At 57.9% G+C, this 18,858-nt stretch overlaps 2 protein-coding genes across 2 annotated transcripts; one reads left to right on the forward strand and one right to left on the reverse strand.

The window, feature by feature from the left end:
- Window positions 1-323: 323 nt before the first annotated feature.
- On the forward strand, window positions 324-8,404 carry NFKBIB (NFKB inhibitor beta). The gene is made up of 6 exons (XM_077840050.1): window positions 324-855; window positions 1,631-1,736; window positions 2,636-2,864; window positions 3,518-3,606; window positions 3,728-3,961; window positions 5,083-8,404. Exons 1-6 carry the CDS (start codon window positions 458-460, stop codon window positions 5,128-5,130), a joined length of 1,104 nt encoding a protein of 367 aa, XP_077696176.1. The 5' UTR covers window positions 324-457; the 3' UTR covers window positions 5,131-8,404.
- Window positions 8,405-9,848: 1,444 nt separating this feature from the next.
- Window positions 9,849-15,860, reverse strand: LOC144278725 (proteasome subunit alpha type-6-like). Its single transcript, XM_077840051.1, has 7 exons — window positions 15,725-15,860; window positions 14,435-14,529; window positions 12,740-12,821; window positions 11,586-11,741; window positions 10,973-11,148; window positions 10,479-10,573; window positions 9,849-10,394 (listed from the first exon to the last, which is right to left on the reverse strand). The coding sequence occupies exons 1-7, from the start codon at window positions 15,798-15,800 to the stop codon at window positions 10,337-10,339; spliced, it is 738 nt and encodes a 245-aa protein (XP_077696177.1). The 5' UTR covers window positions 15,801-15,860; the 3' UTR covers window positions 9,849-10,336.
- Window positions 15,861-18,858: the final 2,998 nt, after the last annotated feature.

An 18,858-nucleotide genomic window follows, 5' to 3' on the forward strand; every position in this document is an offset into this window, starting at 1 on the left:
CCACAACTCCCAGCGCGCCCCGGGGCCCAGGACCATAACTCCCAGCGCGCCCCGCGGCCCCGCCCCCTTTTCCCAGCGCGCCCCGCGCCCAGGACGACAACTCCCAGTGTACCCCGCGCCCCGCCCCTTTTTCCCAGCGTGCCCCGCGCCACAGGACCACAACTCCCAGCGCGCCCCGCGCCCCCGCCCCTTTTCCCCAGCGCACCCCGCGGCCCAGGACCACAACTCCCAGCGCGCCCCGCGGCCCCGCCCCCTTTTCCCAGCGCGCCCCGCGGCCCAGGACCACAACTCCCAGCGCGCCCCGCGGCCCCCCGTCGCCCGGCGGGGATTGGCTGGGGCGCGGGGAATTCCCCGGGCCCCGAAATCCCCTGCACGGGCGCAGCCTGAGCCAGCGGCGCCGGGCCGGGCATGGCGGCGGCGCCCCGCGAGCCGCAGGGTTAGGGCGGGTCCGGGAGCCATGGCGGCGCCGCAGCCGGCGGCCGCGCTCGGGGAGGCCAAGCGGCCGGAGGCGGGCGAGGACTGGTGCGACAGCGGCCTGGGCTCCCTGAGCGAGGGGCAGCTCAGCCAGATCCAGGACGGCCTGGGGGCCCCGCCGGAGAAGCCCCCCCCGGGCCCGGCCCCGGCCGCCGGCCCCCCCGAGGCCTGCGGGTCGGTCTCCGAGCGCCTGGACTCTGCCCTGGGCGAGGAGGAAGCCGGCTGGGGGGCGGCCGCGGGGCCGGAGCTGGGGGCGCTCGCCCGGGGCGTGGAGGCCGTGCGGCTCGGGGACCCCGCGCCCGGGCCCGGGGAGGCGCCCGCGGTGGCCCCCGGGGCCTGGCTGCGCCACGTCCTGGGCTTCGTGACCGAGGACGGGGATACGTAAGTGTCCGGGCGCCCGCTTTGTCCGCCGCGCCCCCCCGCACCCCCCGCGGCTTGGGGGGGGGGTGAAGCCCCCGCCCCCCGGGGGCCGCCCACCGCTGCGGTGCCGTCCCCACACCGGCCAGGCCCCCTCTCGCCGCGGCCCCCTGCGCGGGCGCCGGGGGCCCTCTCCCGGGAACGGCCCTGGCTGGGGCCTCGTGGTCCCCAGCCCCGTCTCCCCAACGGGTCCCCGGCCTGGGGGCGACGTTAAGGGGGAAGCCAACTCCGGGAGAGCCGCTGGGCTGCAGCCCGGCTCGATGGGCCGTGAAAGTGCAGCATTGCGGGGGGGGTCCGAGTCGTCGGCTCCCCCGGGTGCGCCTCGGTCCTGGCCCACAGCCAGCTCCCTGCTCTAGTTTCGGACTTCGGACACGCAGCTTTGTTGATGTGCTTCAGCCCTAAGCCGCGGACACCCCCCCCCCGCTGGTATTTCAGTGCTGTCTCCGCTGACCCTGGCCCTCAATCCCTGGCCTCTGGGTCCCGGGAGGCTTTAGACGGCGTCTGCAACTCGGTCACCCCTGGGAGCTTTTTCCATTGCCTACGCTCCTACCAAGATTTGCCCTATGGCCTCCCTGCTATATCCCCAGCTCCTTGGTACCTGCTCTCTCTCTCGGTTGACTAAATCAATTCCTCGGCTTGCTAATCGCTTTGCTTCCCTTTCAGGTGCAGTATTTTCAGCCAGTTGCGTGGTACCGCTTTTTCATTTTGCTGGGAGTGGTGTCTGTTCTTCTCTCCCCAGAGCTCTCCACCTGGCTGTGATTCACGAACATGAGGCCTTTCTGGATTCTATCTTGCAGTACACGGCTGGGACGGAATACTTGGATCTGCAGAACGACCTGGGCCAGGTTGGGCCGAGACTGGAGCATTTTCTGTCTGTATCATCCTCCATTTTCCAGTGGGGAAACTGAGGCACGAGGGGGCAAATTGGCTTGCCTGAAGATTGCACAGCAAGTCGGGGGGCAGAACTCAGGAGTACTGGCTCCCAGTCTGGTCCCCGCATGATGCCACCTTCTTTATGGAATGCTTGGGGTGCTGGTTAGAAAATGAAACACAACCCCATGTTAAAAAACCCCTCAGCATCATAAATGACTTGTGGGAGCAGGGAAGAGTGTTACAGAGCACAACAATCTCTTTGGGGCAGGGACTGTTCCTAGCTTTGTGTTTGTACTGTAGCTAGCAGGATAGAGTCCCAACCTGATGGAGATGCTACTGCAAAATAAGTGTTAACAGGGGCTGACATCAAAACACATCTGCCCCTTTTGTGGCAGGGGGATGGGGAGCAAGCGTGGGGGTTTGACAGCAATGGACCAAAGCAGATACAGGGTCAGGGAAGGCTTTGTTTCAGGACATAAGCTGATCTGCACTCATCCTGGGGTCTTCGCTCATCCCAGGCAGATAAACTGACTTCCGTGCAGCTCCTCGTGCACAGGGAGGATATAACCTTGTCCGCTACTGCGCCCGAGTATTACAGGCGGCTTTTGTGAGAATAGTGGATTTACCCTGGCATCCTTGGCTAAAATTCCTGACCCTCTTGTGCAATTGGCTGCTGCCCTCCTGCCCAGAGGTGGCTGCATTTCAGCACTGTTCCTGGGTTATAGGGTGCAAAGCTGTTTGGGAGAAGTTGGGGTGAAAACCACTGAAAGAAGTGATCTCTAGTGCTGTTGATGACGGTAGGCCAGGCCCCTTTTAGGGGAGATCTACCTTGAGCTTTCTCACCCCCTTCTCTCTCGCTGCCCTTCTCCAGACGGCACTGCACATCGCAGTCATTCTCGGGGCCTCCAACTTTGTCCGCAAGCTGATGGCAGCCGGGGCGGGGCTCTGCGTGCAGGAGAAAGCTGGCCACACCGCGCTGCACCTGGCATGCCGGGAGGGCTGCCAGGACTGCGCACAGTGGCTGCTGGCATCGCTGAGCGGGCACAGGCCCTGCGAGGGGAATGATGCCTGCGCTCAGTTGGACTGCACCAATTATGATGGTATGGAGACTCTCGTCACCCACCTGGGAAATACACTGGGCCTGTTACACGTGGGACCTTTGTCATGAGCATTCTCACCCTCCTTCCCTTCCCCAGCCAATATGGAGCTGGCATAACAGCCTGGCACCAGCCCAGCTTCCGTGGCCAGAGCATGCTGCGCTCCAGCTATGCTCCGCTCCCTCCGAGCCTGTGGAGGGCCAAACGTAAGTTAGAGCAGTCCTGAGGCTTCTCTAACATACCCAAGAAAACACCGGAATTTGGCCATCACCAAAATGACTTCCATGCCCGTTTTCCCCAAGTGCAGAAATGGCTTAACTGAGAGAGAGAGGCCTGCCACTTTGGGGGTGACAAAAACCAAAAGGCAGCGTGCTGGATGGATACATAGTCTGTTGTGTAGCCTATAGTTAACCTGTGGAACTGCCTGTTGCCAGACATGACTGGAGCGAAGAAATCAATGAGACTGCTCCATAAAAGATCCCTCTAGTCTTGGTTCCCTCCTCCCTCCCCCCCCCCCCCCCCCAGCAGGGCAAACAATCCTCTCGTGCTGCCATGACAGCAGCCAGCTGGTCCACCAGTAGGTTACTAGGTGGCCTGAGGGAGACGGAAATCAACTTGTGGGGTTGACCAAAATTGTCCGCTCTTGGTTTCCACAGGTTACACGCCGCTGCATGTGGCTGTCCTGCGGAAGGACCTTGAAGTGGTCAAGCTCCTTGTGGGTGCCGGAGCCGATCTCAACAAGGCAGTTAGTACTGGGCGCTGGGGTGGATCGTCTACGGGGAGGGGTGGGAAGAGATCGGAAGGCTTTTACCCTTCCCCGAGTACTCCATGGCAGCCTCGCTGACTTGTCTGTCCACCGCTGGCAGGAGCTGAGCTGTGGCCGGAGTCCCCTCCACTTGGCAGTGGAGTCGCAGAGCGCGGAAGTGGTGGAGTGTCTGCTGCGTGCCGGAGCGGACCCGAGGGCCCGGATGTACGTCGGTTACACCCCCATCTATAGCGCCGTACACAGGCCCAACCAAAAGGTCTTGCAGCTGCTCCGGGAGTTCGGCTCGGAGGAGCCCGACTGGGATTCGGAGGAGAGCCTGGCTGAGAGCAGTGACGTGAGTGGGGTGGGGGTGCTGAATTAACACCAGGCCAAGCTTCACCCCTTGCAAGTGTGGCTCATCTCTGTCCTAGAGCAACCCCTCCCCCTGTAGGAGCGACGGGGGACTTGAGGCCTAGACAGCAGTACTGGAAAGCCATTCCCATTCTCTAGCCATGTAGCATCCCCCATGTGGAACGAATTGGCAGGTCTCAGCCTGGTTCCTAGTTCGCTCTGCCACTAACCAGCCCCCTCCTGGGTAAGCCTAGTGGACGCTGAAGATCAAACAGGACCCACAGAGACTGAACCCCCCTGCTTAGAGTGGGTCCCTCTAGAACACACTGGGTGGGGAAGCTGGCATTGCGATTGGCAGCAGTGCAGACCAAAGGGGTCTTTCACCAGCAGGGGATTCTCTTTTCGAAGGGATTGAGTTCCTCGAGTCTCTGGTCTAGTTGGATTAACACAGACCAGGTTAAGGGGCGATTGTATCGGTTTGTAAGTACGTACATCAGTGCTTAATTTGTAGTAAAAGAGATGTGATTTTTTTTTAACATTCATGACTGACCTGGCAAGCCCCGAGATGCCGGTGCTATGAATTGCCAAGCCTAAAGGTGCCAGGACTTGGCCCTAGCACAAATTAAGCACTGCTATGTGGGTATAAGAAATTTGACAGTAGATGATCCAGTGGTTGGAAATTGAAGCATTCAGACTTGTCTAGCTTCAGGATATTCAGGAGAGAAGGGCAAATTTTTAAGAGTAATTAGTCCTTAATTTTCCTAGAGCTGTGATGGATTCTCCATCACTGACAATGTTTTTAAATCAAAATTGGAGGTCTGTGTCTCTTCTCCCCCCCCCGCCCCCATCTGCTGTTGTTCAAACAGCAATTAATTCAGGGCGGCTCCAGGGCCTGCGTTTTACAGGAAGTCAGACTTGATCACAGTCGTCCCTTCTGGCCTTAGGATCTATGAGCCTAATACAAGAAGGGAAGAAACCTGAACACGGGGCATTGGCAGCAACAGCCAACTTTGTGTTTTAATCTGGCCCTCCCCACCTGCTGCATAACAGTCTCTAAACACGCCCACGCCCCCTTCGATCCCGCCATACCTCTCAGGTCATCAGTGAAGCTCTCCCGTTTTTCAGGAGGAATACGACGACATAGTCATCAACAGTGGACACTATAAGAACTGACGGGGCCGGGCCGGCATCCCCTGCAGCGTGAGCCGTTACCCATCGTGGCAGTGAACCTCTCCGTAAAAGACTCGTGTCCTGCTCTGCCGCTGTGGGAAGAAGTTTGGCAGTGGCTCAATCTCTCCATTCCCAGCTAGTTCCGACTATTTATCCAAAAGCTGCAGTTTCTGGCAATGCTCAGTGTAAAGCTCCCACTACTTGGAACCGGTAGCCGTGAGCCTTGATCTAATCCGTTTATTCCCCCCCCCCTTGTTTGTTTTCTTCTGTGTTCTTAGCTCAGTCAGTTTATATCGAGTTATTTTGATTACGTTAAAATAAAAAAAATGGTATTTCGGCACCTGCTGCTCTTTGCAGTCACAACTGGGATGGACTGTCGGCAGGATTTCTCTGCTCGCTGTATCCTTTGCCCTGTTGAGCCACTTGTCGTTTGCATTCGAAGCGGGAGCGTCATCCCTATCCATGCAAGGGGTCCTGCTGGAGTCCACAGATGCTGTTCACATAACCAAGCAATTCGGGTTAGTGGGGAGCTGCACAGCACATGTTACATTTCCGGCTGGGTTTTAGCTGCCTTTCAAACGCCCTGGGCCTGTTTGCTTTTATCTTGAGCAGCACTGAGCGCCGCCCAGCTCCAGTTGGATTTAGTACTTGGGAACAGCTAAAAAGAATCCGGCCCCATCTAAGCACCTAAATGAGGTGGATGGATTTTCACGAGCGCCGTGCAGCCCTGGTCTCCTCCTGCAGCCGTAAGGCCGAGGGTCGGTGAGTGCTCTTGAAAATCTGAGCCTCTGCTAGCGTTTAGGATCTATCGGCCAAGACAGGGCAAGAGCTCCGGCACAGGGTAGGTGGATTGAAACAGGCAGGGCGGGGGAGGAATTCACAGGAGGAGCAGATGAGAGATGAGGCTGGTGGAAAGAATGGGGGTGGGGTCTGTGATGAGCAGAGGGAGTGACAGAGTGAGGAAGAGGAGGGAAGAGAGGCCAAAGAGCGAGACCTTTTAGATCTCGAAGGTGGGGGTGAGAGATTGGAAAGAGTCAAGGTGTGTTTGGAGCTGTCTGATTTGGGTCAGACATGGAGAAGGAGGGACTGCGCCTGTGCCCTGTCTGGTGTAGAAACCGCGCATCTCTTGTACCTGTGCGTAGGGTCCAAGATGCATCTGTGTCCAGAAGGGCCAATCTTGGCTTCTTAGCAGCTAGCCAGTACTGCAGGGTGGGACCATCTTCATTCCTTTCCCTGAGGAGTCGGTTTTCTTCCTCGGTGCCCGCTGATTGGCTGTAAAGCCTTGTTCGTGCTGTCCTCGGCGCTGGGTGTCAATGGGGTCTCTTGGAGCTGTGTGAGAAGCAGTTGTCCCATCCCGTAACGTTTTTAGAGATCAACAAATTTGCCTGCTCCAAATTTGATCTGAAAACTCCCACCTCGGCCTTTCACGAGCGGAACGGCTGAAAATAATTTCAGTTGCGTTGTTAAATTTTGATCGTTTTGTCGTCTGAATTTATTCATTTCAAAACCAAAAATTGTTTTGATGACAAAACTGGAAACTTTCCTTGTTAAAACAGGACGTTTCACCGGTTTTAAACCCCCAGCCGCCCCCCAGTGTTTTGGATTGAGCAAGTCAGCCAAAGCAGCCCTGTTCACAAGCAGCTTTGGCTCTGACAAATTGATGTGGTTTTTTTTCCAGGGGGGCGGGGGGGGAACCGGTTTGTCAAATTCCCAACTAGCTCTGATCTTTGTGTCTAATGTGATGGAGATGAGACCCACTGGGTGCTGTGCTGTCTGAAATGGCTTCTGTTTGCCGGGGGGGAAAGCGGGGAGTAATTTTGGAAGAGCTGCCCTAGGCAGACCTGGGACTTGATTTAGAAACTGGCTGCATGAGTTACAGATGGTTTATTAGTAAGACCTACCCGCCCCCATTCCATTTGTGGTTTGGAAAGGTGTGGGGAGAAAGGATCTAATTCTAAACAAAATCCTCCTTCAACGAGGCTGCTGTTTTCTCCTTTACATTCTCATATGCCTTGTAAATGAAAACACAGGCCAAAATGTAAGGGGAGATTGGGGCTCTCTGTTTTTAGGGGGCGGGGGTTAATTCTCAAGCTCTGAGCACCTTAGCTGACCTCAATGTGATCCCAGTACCAGGAGGTGGGGGTGGGATAATGAGGTTCTGGGTGTGTCTTGGCGGGGGGGGGGGGGGCTAGAATCAGTAGCCTCCCTAGGAAGTAGGGTTGGATTTTTAGTTCACTTGCCCCAGTGCGAAGGACTGAGGGACCTGACTGTTAAGAGTCAATAATACTTTTCCCAGCTCGCAAGTGGACCAGCATTGAGCCCTCTAGGCCTCCGCACTTATTACTAAAGGGCTTGTCTAACACGCAAGTTGTAGCTCTTCAACACCTGGCTCTGTGCAGCAGGAGATAACCACGGAGGTCAGTCTCATTGTCCCCATTTTACAGATGGGGAAACAGATGCACAATGAGTTGGCCACGGTCACCCAACAGGCCCGTGGCCAAACTGGGAGTAGAACCCAGGTTCACCAAGTCCTCTGTGCACTAGATCACACTGCCTCTTTGTGTCTTTCTAGTTAAAGTTGTACAATCCCATCTGTGGGCACGCAGTTATATTGTCACAAAGGTGCTTTATTCCCCTCTGGGAAGGGGAATAGGCTGTACCAATATAAGGCACCTTTAGACCAGTCTAACTGACCACACTAGCGGTTGTACTGTCTTGCTATCAGTTTAAAAACAAAACAAAAAAACCCCCCACAAACCTGTCACCCCGCAAATGACCTAGTTCTACTGTTACAAACATTGCTGCGTGGATCAGGCCTCAAACCTGGCGTTCTTGGAATGGACAGACCGATGCCCAGCCCCACAGATGGGTTTTGATCCATTGGATGAGGGACACTTTTGTTCATGAGGCTCCTCCCAGGTTAGCTCCTGAAAACAACCTGGTCCCTGGCTCATTCTTCTCGAACACCACACTGAAGAGGCTGGCTGAAGAAACTCGGCAGAAGGGAAATGGCTTTCTCTATGTAAGCATTGTCTCTTCATTTCCCCAGCTGGTTCTGTGTCTAAAGACCCAGATACCACATCGCTCTCATCCAGTGCATGTGGGTTTTAAGCTATGTTGTGAGTTTTGTGTGAGCTGTCGTTCAACTTTATACGGTTCTGTGTCTGTGTGTTCTTTCTCCCCACCAGTCTTTGCTTTTGCTGGATCCCGCTCTCTGTATCGTGTATGTTCTTGACCAGTGATGGGGGATGAGATTAAAGCTACTGCTTGAACTATACAGCGTGTCCGGTGTTCATGTGGAGGGCAGGGCGTTTGGACAGAGGACTGGACTCGCTGCATCACCGCCATAGTCCATCTCTAATAATACCTGGTTCTTACATAGCACATCCCATCCATAGAGCTCAAAGTGCTGCACAAAGGAGGTAAGCAGCATTTTATCCCCATTTTACAGACAGGAAAACTGAGGCACAGAAAGGGGAAGTGACTTGCCCGAGGTCATGCACCAGGCCAGTGGCAGAGCTGGGCCTGGAACCCCTGGCTCCTGAGGTCCAGCCCAGCAGTCTACGCACTAGGCCATGCGTGCCTGATCGAGTCCTGCATGCTGCCCCCCACGCAGTGCGTGCTTCCCTCTCCGGAGTTCTGACTTTGCTACCTTTTCAGTTTCCTCAAATACTTCCTTTGTTCTTGTGTTGGGAGAAGAGATGCTCCCGATCTCTGTGTCCAGGAGTCTCACTGCTAGCATTGTGCCCTACTTTGGCCCTGTCTACACCCAGGGCGCTCCAGCTGCTGCAGGGGAGATTATTATGCGTAGCCAGAAGCAGTTTTTCTGCTGCTGTAGTTAATCTGAGTTGTGGTCGCTGGGTCAACAGAAGAATTCAGCCACCTAGCTGTGTCTGGGCCAGGCACTCAATTTTTCACACCTCTGCACACGTGACCCACTTGGCATTGACGGGCAGAGCTATTGTAGCCGAAGCTAGTTTGGTAGCGTTTGACTTTGCGGGTGGAGTAACTATTCTGCCGTAGAGCCACTCATTCCAGGATCGAGTATCCAAAGTGGGCTGTGATATTGAAATAGCTACGCCAGCCCGTTTTTACCTCCTAAATCCTTCAAAGCCCCTGGAATGTATCTAACAACTAGGCTTTATGCTGGCTCTGCCTAGGGTGACGTCAGCTTATTAGCTCTTACAGAGCGCTGTGTTTTCCAAGCACGCAGAATCCGAGACGTTCGGGCTGGAAGGGACCTTGGGCGGTCGTCTAGTCCAGTCCCCGGCCCGCAGGCAGGAGCAAGTCCAACCTGTCCTTAAAACCCTCCAGTGATGGGGATCCCACAACCTCCCTGGGACGCCTGTTCCAGAGCTTCACTCCCCGGAGCGTTGGAAAGTTTGTCCTGATATCTCACCTCAGTCTCCCTTGCTGCAGATTAAGCCCATTACAGTTTGTCCTCCCTCCCAGTTTTGATTTAAAAAGTGCCAGTGGTGGACAGCCCTTCGTAGATTGTTCCAAGTGTTAACTATCCTCTCTGTGAAAAATGTACACCTTGTTTCCAGTCTGAATTTCTCTAGCTTCAATTTCCAGCCATTGGATTGTGTTAGACCTTCCTCTGCTAGACCGAAGAGTCCAGTATTAAATGTTTGTTCCCCATGGAGGTACTGATAGCCTGGATCCACTTACCTCTTCACCTTCTCTTTGTTAAGCTAAAGAGATTGTTCTGAGTCTGTCACTTCAAGGCAGGTTTTCTAATCCTTTAATCATTTTTGTGGCTCTTCTCTGACCCCTCTCCAATTTATCAATGTCCTCCTTGAGTTGTGAGCACTAGCACTGGACACAGTATTTGGTTTTACGGGGCTTGCCGCTGCTGCAAAGACTTACGCCCTGGCTTAATGTTACACACATCCCATAAAGATTAAGCATGTGCTCTGTCTAAATGCACCTTTTTCCATAACACAGACAAGGCCTGACAGAGAGAGAGAAACAGAGAAATCTCATGCTTCAGGCCATCAGCGGTCACAGAGGTCAGGAAGGAACTGGACTAGGAGGGTTCTTAATTAAACATTTTAAAAAGCACTGCAGGCTATCATGACATTAGCCCTGTTGTAAGTGGATTACTGTGGGGTTATCTACATGTTAATGTGATAACTAAGATCCAGGCTTTCGAGGGGTCCCTTTCAGAAGCAGTTTCTTATCCTGAAGGACTCGGTGGTCATTGAGGTTATTCCCGTTCTGCGATGGTGACCAGGTGACGCTCGATCTCATCCTCGCTCAGTGTCCTGCAAGCCACCAAGACAGGGTGGTGTTAATTCGAGACTGCTCTGGAAATGGGCGGGAGGAACTTGTAGGCCAAGAAGTCTTACCGGAATTGGGGATGCTCTGATGTTACTATCCCCACTTCAATCTCACTGGCCTTGAAGTCCGTGGAGAGGACCGTCGATAAGCAAGTAATTGCCAACTGTCAGCCAAGGAAGAAAAGGAAAAGACTTTTTCTACTTCGCATGTGGTTGACCTGTGGAACTCCCTGCCCCAAGATATTACCGAGACAAATAACAGGTCCTGATTCTTCCGCTCTATGACCTGTGCTAGTTTTTTAAATGGGACGTGACACCCCTGGAGAGTAGAATTCAAAACTTTCACCAGACAAGTCACTGCTGAAGGGAGTGTTGCATTGTGGGATTGTTAGTGGAGGACTGCGTATACGTTCTAGCACCAGACTGATAGATCTATACCAGCACAGGGCTCACGTTGCTCCAGGAAGGGGATACACTCACCCAGTCATGTACGGTAATGCACGGTTGTGTGGTAACACACACAAGGCACAGGCATGCATGGAGACACACACACACACACTGACCTCTACAGGATCCACAGGTGAGCCCTGTTTCTTCTTCAAGGTCTTCTCCAGGAAGCTGTTAGCTTCGGTCTGCTTCACCCCAGCAGTGGTCGCTTTATAGCCACAGTAGTAACCCGCTGGGTCGCATTTGAACAGCTGGGGCCCCAGTTCCTGGTCGATCCCGATCAGGATCATACCTGCTGCCAGAAGCGGGAAGGGAGGGTTCAGGGGAAGGGGTGGGATCCTGTGTCTCGAACCGTCCGAACCAGGGGCATTTGGAGCCAGAGTGTGAAGGGGCCCTAAAGGAATAGTCAGTGGCGGTGTGGGGGGAGCTCCTAGGGGACCACCGGGGTCCTCAGGGAGGTGAAAGGGGGGAGGGGGCATTTAGAGAAGGGGAAGAAGTTGGAGGGTTTGCTGGGGCAGCCATGTGGGGGTTAGCAATTAAGGGAGGGCTGAGTTAAGGGGTGGTCTGGGGTTATGGGGCAGGCTGTGAGTGGGGTAGGGGATGGGGGTGATCAGTGATTGAGTGAGCAGGGCTAAGTGGGGAACAGATGGAGGCTGGGTAAAGGAGAGGGGTGACTCTGGGTGAGTCCATGGTGGGGGGGGGGGCTCTCCCCTGCCCCCCATCACTCACAGCAGCCCAGGGGTCTCATCTCGGCGTTCTGGGTGTAGACCTGGGAGATGTCAGCCATGCGCCTGCACAGCATCCCCACCGGGATCTCGTAGCCCTTCTTGTACTTCCACTCGGCAGCCTCGTGCCGGGCACGCTGCACCTGGGACCGGCCGTCGGCTGGGCGGGGAAAGGAGCCCCCGTCAAACGAGGCACAAGCGTGACGTGTGTGTGTGTGTCCCACCCTCCTGCCACCCCAGGCTGGAGGGTCTAAGTCCTGCTCTGTGTGTGTCTGTCCCCACCGCTAGAGGGAATCAGAGCTGTGTCGTTCAATGAGCCCGTTGCTTTCTGCGGGCCAAACAGCTCACAAACAGGATAAAAGCCCTAATACTGCTACACCCAAGAGTCGTCCTCTTAGAGCCTGGCCGCTGCGGAGCTGGAGGACCAGGGTTCTGACCCCTGGCCGGCTCCCAAGGACACCTGGGGCGAGTCACTCCCTCTCTCGCGGCCTCAGTTTTCCCATCTGTACAACAGGGATAATCACCCTGCCTGTCGCTATTTAGAGAGTGAACTCCTTGGGGTAGGGACTATAATGTGCTCTTGTCTGGGCAGCGCCCATCATAACAGGGGCCCTGATCTCAGTGTGTGTGTGTGTGGGGGGGGGGGTCTGGGCAGCGCCCGGCAAATGGGGCCCCTGATCTCCGTTGGGGGGAGGATCTAGGCAGCACTACATGGGCCCTGATCTCGACGGGGGCCCATAACAGGGGCCCCGATCTCAGCTTGTGGCCCCTAGGCGCTGCCGTAATACCGTGCATTTGAGATCTCAGTGCATCCAGGCTAGCGTGTTTCTAGAGGAGAAAAACTTGCCGGCCAGCCTGACGAGATCACCCCACGCACCTTGCTCTCTAGATCAGGACTTTGGGGCAGCCAGTGTAAGCGTCTCCGGGTCAGATCTAGATCTGGTTTCAGGCCGCCACATGGGGGGATGTGGGGGATTGAACCAGCGAACTCCAGAGCGAGAAGGTGGAGGGGCAGGGCCCAGGCCCTGTTCCGGGGGCGGTCCCAGACTTGTACCCTGCATGGACGGGCGCAGAGCAGGAGTCCCCAGGAATTGCTAACGCCAGGTCAGGATTCATCCCCTGGGAGGGAACCAGAGCCCGCCCCTGGCCCCGGCTTACCACTCATGCCGGTCATGGCGCAGCCGATGGTCTCCGTCAAGCGATACAGGTTGGTGACCGTGCTGGGATCCAGGAGCTTATCCTAGGGGTGGGAGTGAAGACACCAAGGCCAGGTGATTTCCCGGCAGGACGCCCCGGCCCGTCACCTGCTGCCCCGGGGGTCAGGCTGGAGGGCGGTTGCCCCGGGGCCCAGGTGGAAATCGCCCCTGCATCCTACGGCTGGACCTGCTCATCCCTGGGCTGTATGTGCCGAGCCAGGTGGGGAGCCTCCAAAGAAACCCGGCAGGGAGCGGGGGGGGCAGTCAGTGCTGACCCCAGTGAGGCGCTAGGGGGCGCTGTGCTGCAGGGAGCTGGGCAGGGGGCTCAGCAGGGGGCGCTCTCCCCACCCAGTCTGTGCTGACCCCAGTGTGGCGCTAGGGGGCGCTGTGCGGCAGAGAGCCGGGCAGGAGGCTCAGCAGGGGGCGCTCTCCCCACCCAGTCTGTGCTGACCCCAGTGTGGCGCTAGGGGGCGCTGTGCTGCAGGGAGCTGGGCAGGGGGCTCAGCAGGGGGCGCTCTCCCCACCCAGTCTGGGCTGACCCCAGTGTGGCGCTAGGGGGCGCTGTGCGGCAGAGAGCCGGGCAGGAGGCTCAGCAGGGGGCGCTCTCCCCCCCCAGTCTGTGCTGACCCCAATGAGGCGCTAGGGGGCGCTGTGCGGCAGGGAGCCGGGCAGGGGGCTCAGCAGGGGGCGCTCTCCCCACCCAGTCTGGGCTGACCCCAATGAGGCGCTAGGGGGCGTTGTGCTGCAGGGAGCCGGGCAGGGGGCTCAGCAGGGGGCGCTCTCCCCACCCAGTCTGGGCTGACCCCAATGAGGCGCTAGGGGGCGCTGTGCTGCAGGGAGCCGGGCAGGGGGCTCAGCAGGGGACGCTCTCCCCACCCAGTCTGTGCTGACCCCAATGAGGCGCTAGGGGGCGCTGTGCTGCAGGGAGCGGGGCAGGGGGCTCAGCAGGGGACGCTCTCCCCACCCAGTCTGTGCTGACCCCAGTGAGGCGCTAGGGGGCGCTGTGCAGCAGGGAGCCGGGCAGGGGGCTCAGCAGGGGGCGCTCTCCCCACCCAGTCTGGGCTGACCCCAATGAGGCGCTAGGGGGCGCTGTGCTGCAGGGAGCTGGGCAGGGGGCTCAGCAGGGGGCGCTCTCCCCACCCAGTCTGGGCTGACCCCAATGAGGCGCTAGGGGGCGCTGTGCAGCAGGGAGCCGGGCAGGGGGCTCAGCAGGGGGCGCTCTCCCCACCCAGTCTGTGCTGACCCCAGTGTGGCGCTAGGGGGCGCTGTGCTGCAGGGAGCCGGGCAGGGGGCTCAGCAGGGGGCGCTCTCCCCACCCAGTCTGTGCTGACCCCAGTGTGGCGCTAGGGGGTGCTGTGATCCAGCAGTGGACGCTTTCTCCCCACAGCACTCACAGCCCCCCTGCCCGCCCCCAAAGCTGGTTGTGGCACATGATGTGCGAGAGCCCAGCTATGAGCCTTGGGGTCCTGGCCCAACTCCAGCTCTTGCGCCCGTGTTCTTTCTCCCCTAAGGCTCCCCACACGGCGGGTTCAGCTGGCACAAGGATCGGGGCCGCCAGCAAAGAGCCGAGGCTGCCCTCGTTAATGCAGGGCACCATGGACCTGCCTGACCCCACCCCCGCAATCTCCGGCCTCTCCCCCACACGCTGGGCTCCTACCGGCACTTTTTTCTGGGTGACCATGGCCACAGAGTCCTCCCCCCTCACGGCCACGGTGGTCAGCCCCCCCTGGCTGATGGCTTTGAAGGCATATTCTGCAACCAGAGACAGCAATCGGTAAATGGAAGAAGAGAGAGGGAGGTGGGGGGGTGATGGCATTTCTCAAGGGCTTTCCATCAGGGCTTCACAGACAAAAACATGCATGCTGCTGCATGGGGAAACTGAGGCACACTGGGGGGGGGAGGGACTTGCCTGAGGCCATGCTGCAAATCAGTACGATGTTGGGAATAGAGCCCAGGAGTCCTGATTCCCAGCCCCGCCCCAGTCCTAATCCACTCTAGTTTCACCCCCCTCCCCTCCCAGACCCAGGCATGGAACCCAGGAGTCCTGACTCCTAATTCCCCAGCTCTAACCACTAGACCGGGGTGGGCAAACTTTTTGGCCTGAGGGCCACATCTGGGAATAGAAATTGTATGGGGAGCCATGAATGCTCACAGAATTGGGGTTGGGGTGAGGGAGGGGGCTCTGGGCTGGGGGAGTAGGGTGCGTGGGGAGTGAGGGGGGGATGAGGGTTCTGGCTGGGGGTGGGGCTGGGGATGACAGGTTTGGGGTGTAGGAGGGTGCTCTAGGCTGGGACCGAGGGGTTTGGAGGGCTGGGGCAGGGGGTTGGGGTGTGGGGAGAAGCTCAGGGGTGCAGGCTCTGGGTGGTGCACTGCCCTGTCCGCAGGCACCCCCCCACCCCGCTGCAGCTCCCATTGGAGCGCCGGAGGGGGCCATTGGAGCACGTAGGAGCCGGAGGGGGGCCATGCCGCTGCTTCCTGGAGCCGCATGGAGTGGTCCCCGACCCTGCTCCTGGGCTGGAGTGGCGGAGCAGGGCAAGCCCCAGACCCTGCTCCCCAGTGGGAGCTCGAGGGCCGGCTTAAAACAGCTGGCGGGGCCGGATCCGGCCGCGGGCCATAGTTTGCCCACCCCTGCACTAGCCCCTGCTCCTTCTCAGAACCAGGACCAGCACCCAGGATTTCTGACACCAACCCTGTACTCTAGTTGCTGGACCCTACTCCCCTCCCAGATCAGGGGACAGAACCCAGGAGTCCTGGCTCCCAGCCCCCCCCCCTGCTCTAACCACTAGACCCTGCTCCCCTCCCAGAGCAGGGGACAGAACCCAGGAGTCCTGTTGATTATTCCAGGCCCCATGCTTGGGAGCGAGGGCGCCAACCCGGCTCTGGCTTCAATCCCAAGGGATGAGAAACGTGTGAACCCCCCACCCCAGACAGCACCCTACAGACTGACCCACTTGGTAGAGACGCCCCTCGGGGGAGAAAATGGTGATGTGGCGATCGAAGCCGGCGCTGGACCCACGGGACATTTCGCCGTCCGCCCGGGGGCAGCGGGAGGGAGACAGGCAGACAGGGCCCTCTGCAGAGACACGGATACTCGCCTCTTTCCCTTTCACTTTCAGTTCACCAGTGGAAAGTACCTGCTGGGAAAGGCTGCGTTAATTGGGCAGAACTGGATGCTGCAGAGGGGGTGCTGGGAAAATATGGGGGGGGGGATCACTGGGGTTGGGGAGTGCAGGGCAGTCAGGAGGGGGTCAGGTTGGGGGTTCACTGGGATGAGGGTGCAGAGCAGCCCAGTGGGTTCAGTTTGGGGTGGCAGGGCAGCAGCAGGGGGAACCATCCTGCCCTGACATCTGTCACATTTCTGGGCAAACTGCACCTGTATTTCCCACGTCGGGGGCTCCTTCGCCATCACCTCTCCTGGGCAGAGCCCTGCAGCTCTCCCCCTCCTGACCGGGGTGTTCCCAGGCTCCGCAGCTCCCTGCCCAGTGCTGGCAATCGCCCAGTGAGCCAGACGGCCTCAACGAGCCAACGGCCACGCTGAGCTCCCTCCTCCGGGGCTCTGGGCCGCAGAACGGCCCCGCGGTCGCCCGCCAGCCCTTTCTCAGCCAGCGCTTTTATTCCGCAGGTCACCGCATGACGGAGAAACCATGTAAACCTACACGCGGGCTAAAAAGCTCCCCGGAGATCCACCCAGCTCCAGCCTCGGGCACACGTCCATCCTTCCAACCCTTCCCTACAGATTGGAGGCCCCCCTGCGGCTCACGATCCGGTGTGTTGCAGGATCAGAAAGCAGGTCCCAGATCAGGTTAAACCCGGGCAATTTAGCCAAGAATCCTTTCTTTGTTTGCTGCTCTCTGGGGAACCCAGTTTGAACCAGTATATGCAAGTCTCCCCAGCGGGGGGTACCTCTCTGGAGTGAATCTGCCTGATCCCCCATAGTCCTTAGCGGGCTGTGGTCACCTTCTCCCATGGCACTACAGACCATCCCTGGCCCCCCAATCGTACAGAAACCTAAGACAGGGAGATCTCCCCAAGACAGTGCAGGGAATTGCCATGGCTGTCACAGCCTCCCCAAAACCTCAACTCAGCATTAGACCTGAGGCTGCATGTCGCACAGATGCAGGGAAATAGCAGGCTGGTGACATCAGCTGGAGTCTAGCCGCCTGCCCCGAGGCAGATGAGAGACGGGGTGTGAAAAATCCAACCCCCCCCCCCCAAAGCCCCCGTGTAGACGGCGCTCGACGGAAGGGGTGGAGGTGGATTGGCTGCCCCCTCGGGGCGTGAGCGGCCTTTACACCGCCACGGCACGGGATCGCGCTAGGCCTTTGTCAGGGCAGGGTTTCGTCTAGACGGAGGCGGATGGCGCCCTGCGTTGCTCTGCAGCCTGCGGAGTCTGTACCATCCCGGGTGGGCAGCGAAGAGGGGGCGTGAACGAGGCGGCGAGATGCAGAGGGGGCAGCGAGATCACGGGGCAGAGAGGGGGGCCGGAGCTGTTCAGCGCTGTGCAAAGGGAGCCCCTGGCACCTTTCAAGACCCAGCAGGACCTTGATACAATGACCCCTGGCTGCGAGGAGCCAGGCGGGGCAATGGACTGGCTCATGCACCTCTGCCCTCTGCTGGCTGAGCGCAGACCTGTGCCTCCATGTGTCACAGTCCCTTAGAGAGCTAATGGGGAGATCCCCCTCTCAGCTCAAGCAGCAGCTGCTTGGGGTCTTGGAGTGGGAGGATGAGTTCTTACCCCGTGCAGCAGTGAAAATCCGATGTTCTTATAATCGGAGGTGGAGGGGAGATTTTATAAATTTTGTAATGGCAAATCCAAGGCAAAGGCCTCTCTCCCTGGAGAGGGACCCGAGACACTCAGCCAGACAACGATCAACGTTAGCCAGGTGCAACCGCATCTTGAGGTTAGGGGCAGGCTTGCCAATTTGCAGGCTGATGGGGGATCTCTACTGGCCAGCCAGCCCTGGCCAAGAGGAGGTGGCATTGCGGGTCATACCCCCAGCCCCACTGGAACGGTGGGGGTGGAGCATGGGAGGGCTCTTGTCAAATTCAGGCATCACAAAACGGGGGGAACCTGGGAGAGCAGGGAAAGTAAAGAGATTGATTAGAATTGTCCAACCTTTGTTTCCATCAGTAGATCCCAACGCCCCTCCCACTTTTAGAGGTGGGGAAACCAAGGCACAGAGCAGGAACAGGCCTTGGCCAAGGACACGCAGCTGGCCAGTAACAGAACCAGGACTAGAACGCAGGTGTCCTAAACCTCAGGCAGGACTTTATCCCTCGAGACCCCAGCAAGCCAGAGAGAGGGGCTGTGAACCAGTCCGATTCAGACATGGAGTGGCAGGCAGCCATGGGAGGGGAGAGATTTTCACACATTCAGCCCCTGGGGAGGTGAGCTGGGCTCTGAGATCTTCCCCTGAACCAATTTAAGCAGCTTTTGATCTTCCTGCATCTAAACGCAGAAGAGACTGGGACTTCCACGCATATCCTCTTGCTCAAATTTCCACCTGTGTGTGGAGGGGAATAAACCACTAGATTTCTTCCCTGGCTGCTGGTGCAATATGATCTGAGCACCGGCCCGGGTGACGCACAGAAAGAGGGAGACCCCTATTTGATGCACGTACCAGAGATCAGGTGTTCGATGGCCCAAGGCTGAGGGATGCTTTCTGGGGCGGGGGCTCAGCAGAAATCTCAGCGTCAGCATTTGCAAGGCACTAGTTTGACGGGGTGTAACCAACCCATGGCACCACAGGCCAGAGGTCTGGAGCTAAGTGTGCATTTTGCAGCGTTTATCACGGCTCACAATCAGCCCCAGACCAGGCTCAGGTAACAGGCTCCTGGCCACGAGTTATTAAGCAACACGGATTGATATTTACGGCGCATCAGCTGATCAGAGGAAGATAGAATTTGCCACCTTGTGTGCACCCTGCCCAGTTCCTGCTCGCAAAGGACTTTGCCACTCGGGGAGGGGCTGGCGCTTTCGGATCGAAGAGGGCACAGGCCCAGAGTCAGAGGAGACAATATTTGCACATTTCACACAGAGGGAGATTTCCACACTGAGAGGTGTGGGGCCTGGTTTATTTA

Source organism: Eretmochelys imbricata, chromosome 23, assembly GCF_965152235.1.
Source record: "Eretmochelys imbricata isolate rEreImb1 chromosome 23, rEreImb1.hap1, whole genome shotgun sequence".
Classification (NCBI taxonomy): Eukaryota; Metazoa; Chordata; order Testudines; family Cheloniidae; genus Eretmochelys; species Eretmochelys imbricata.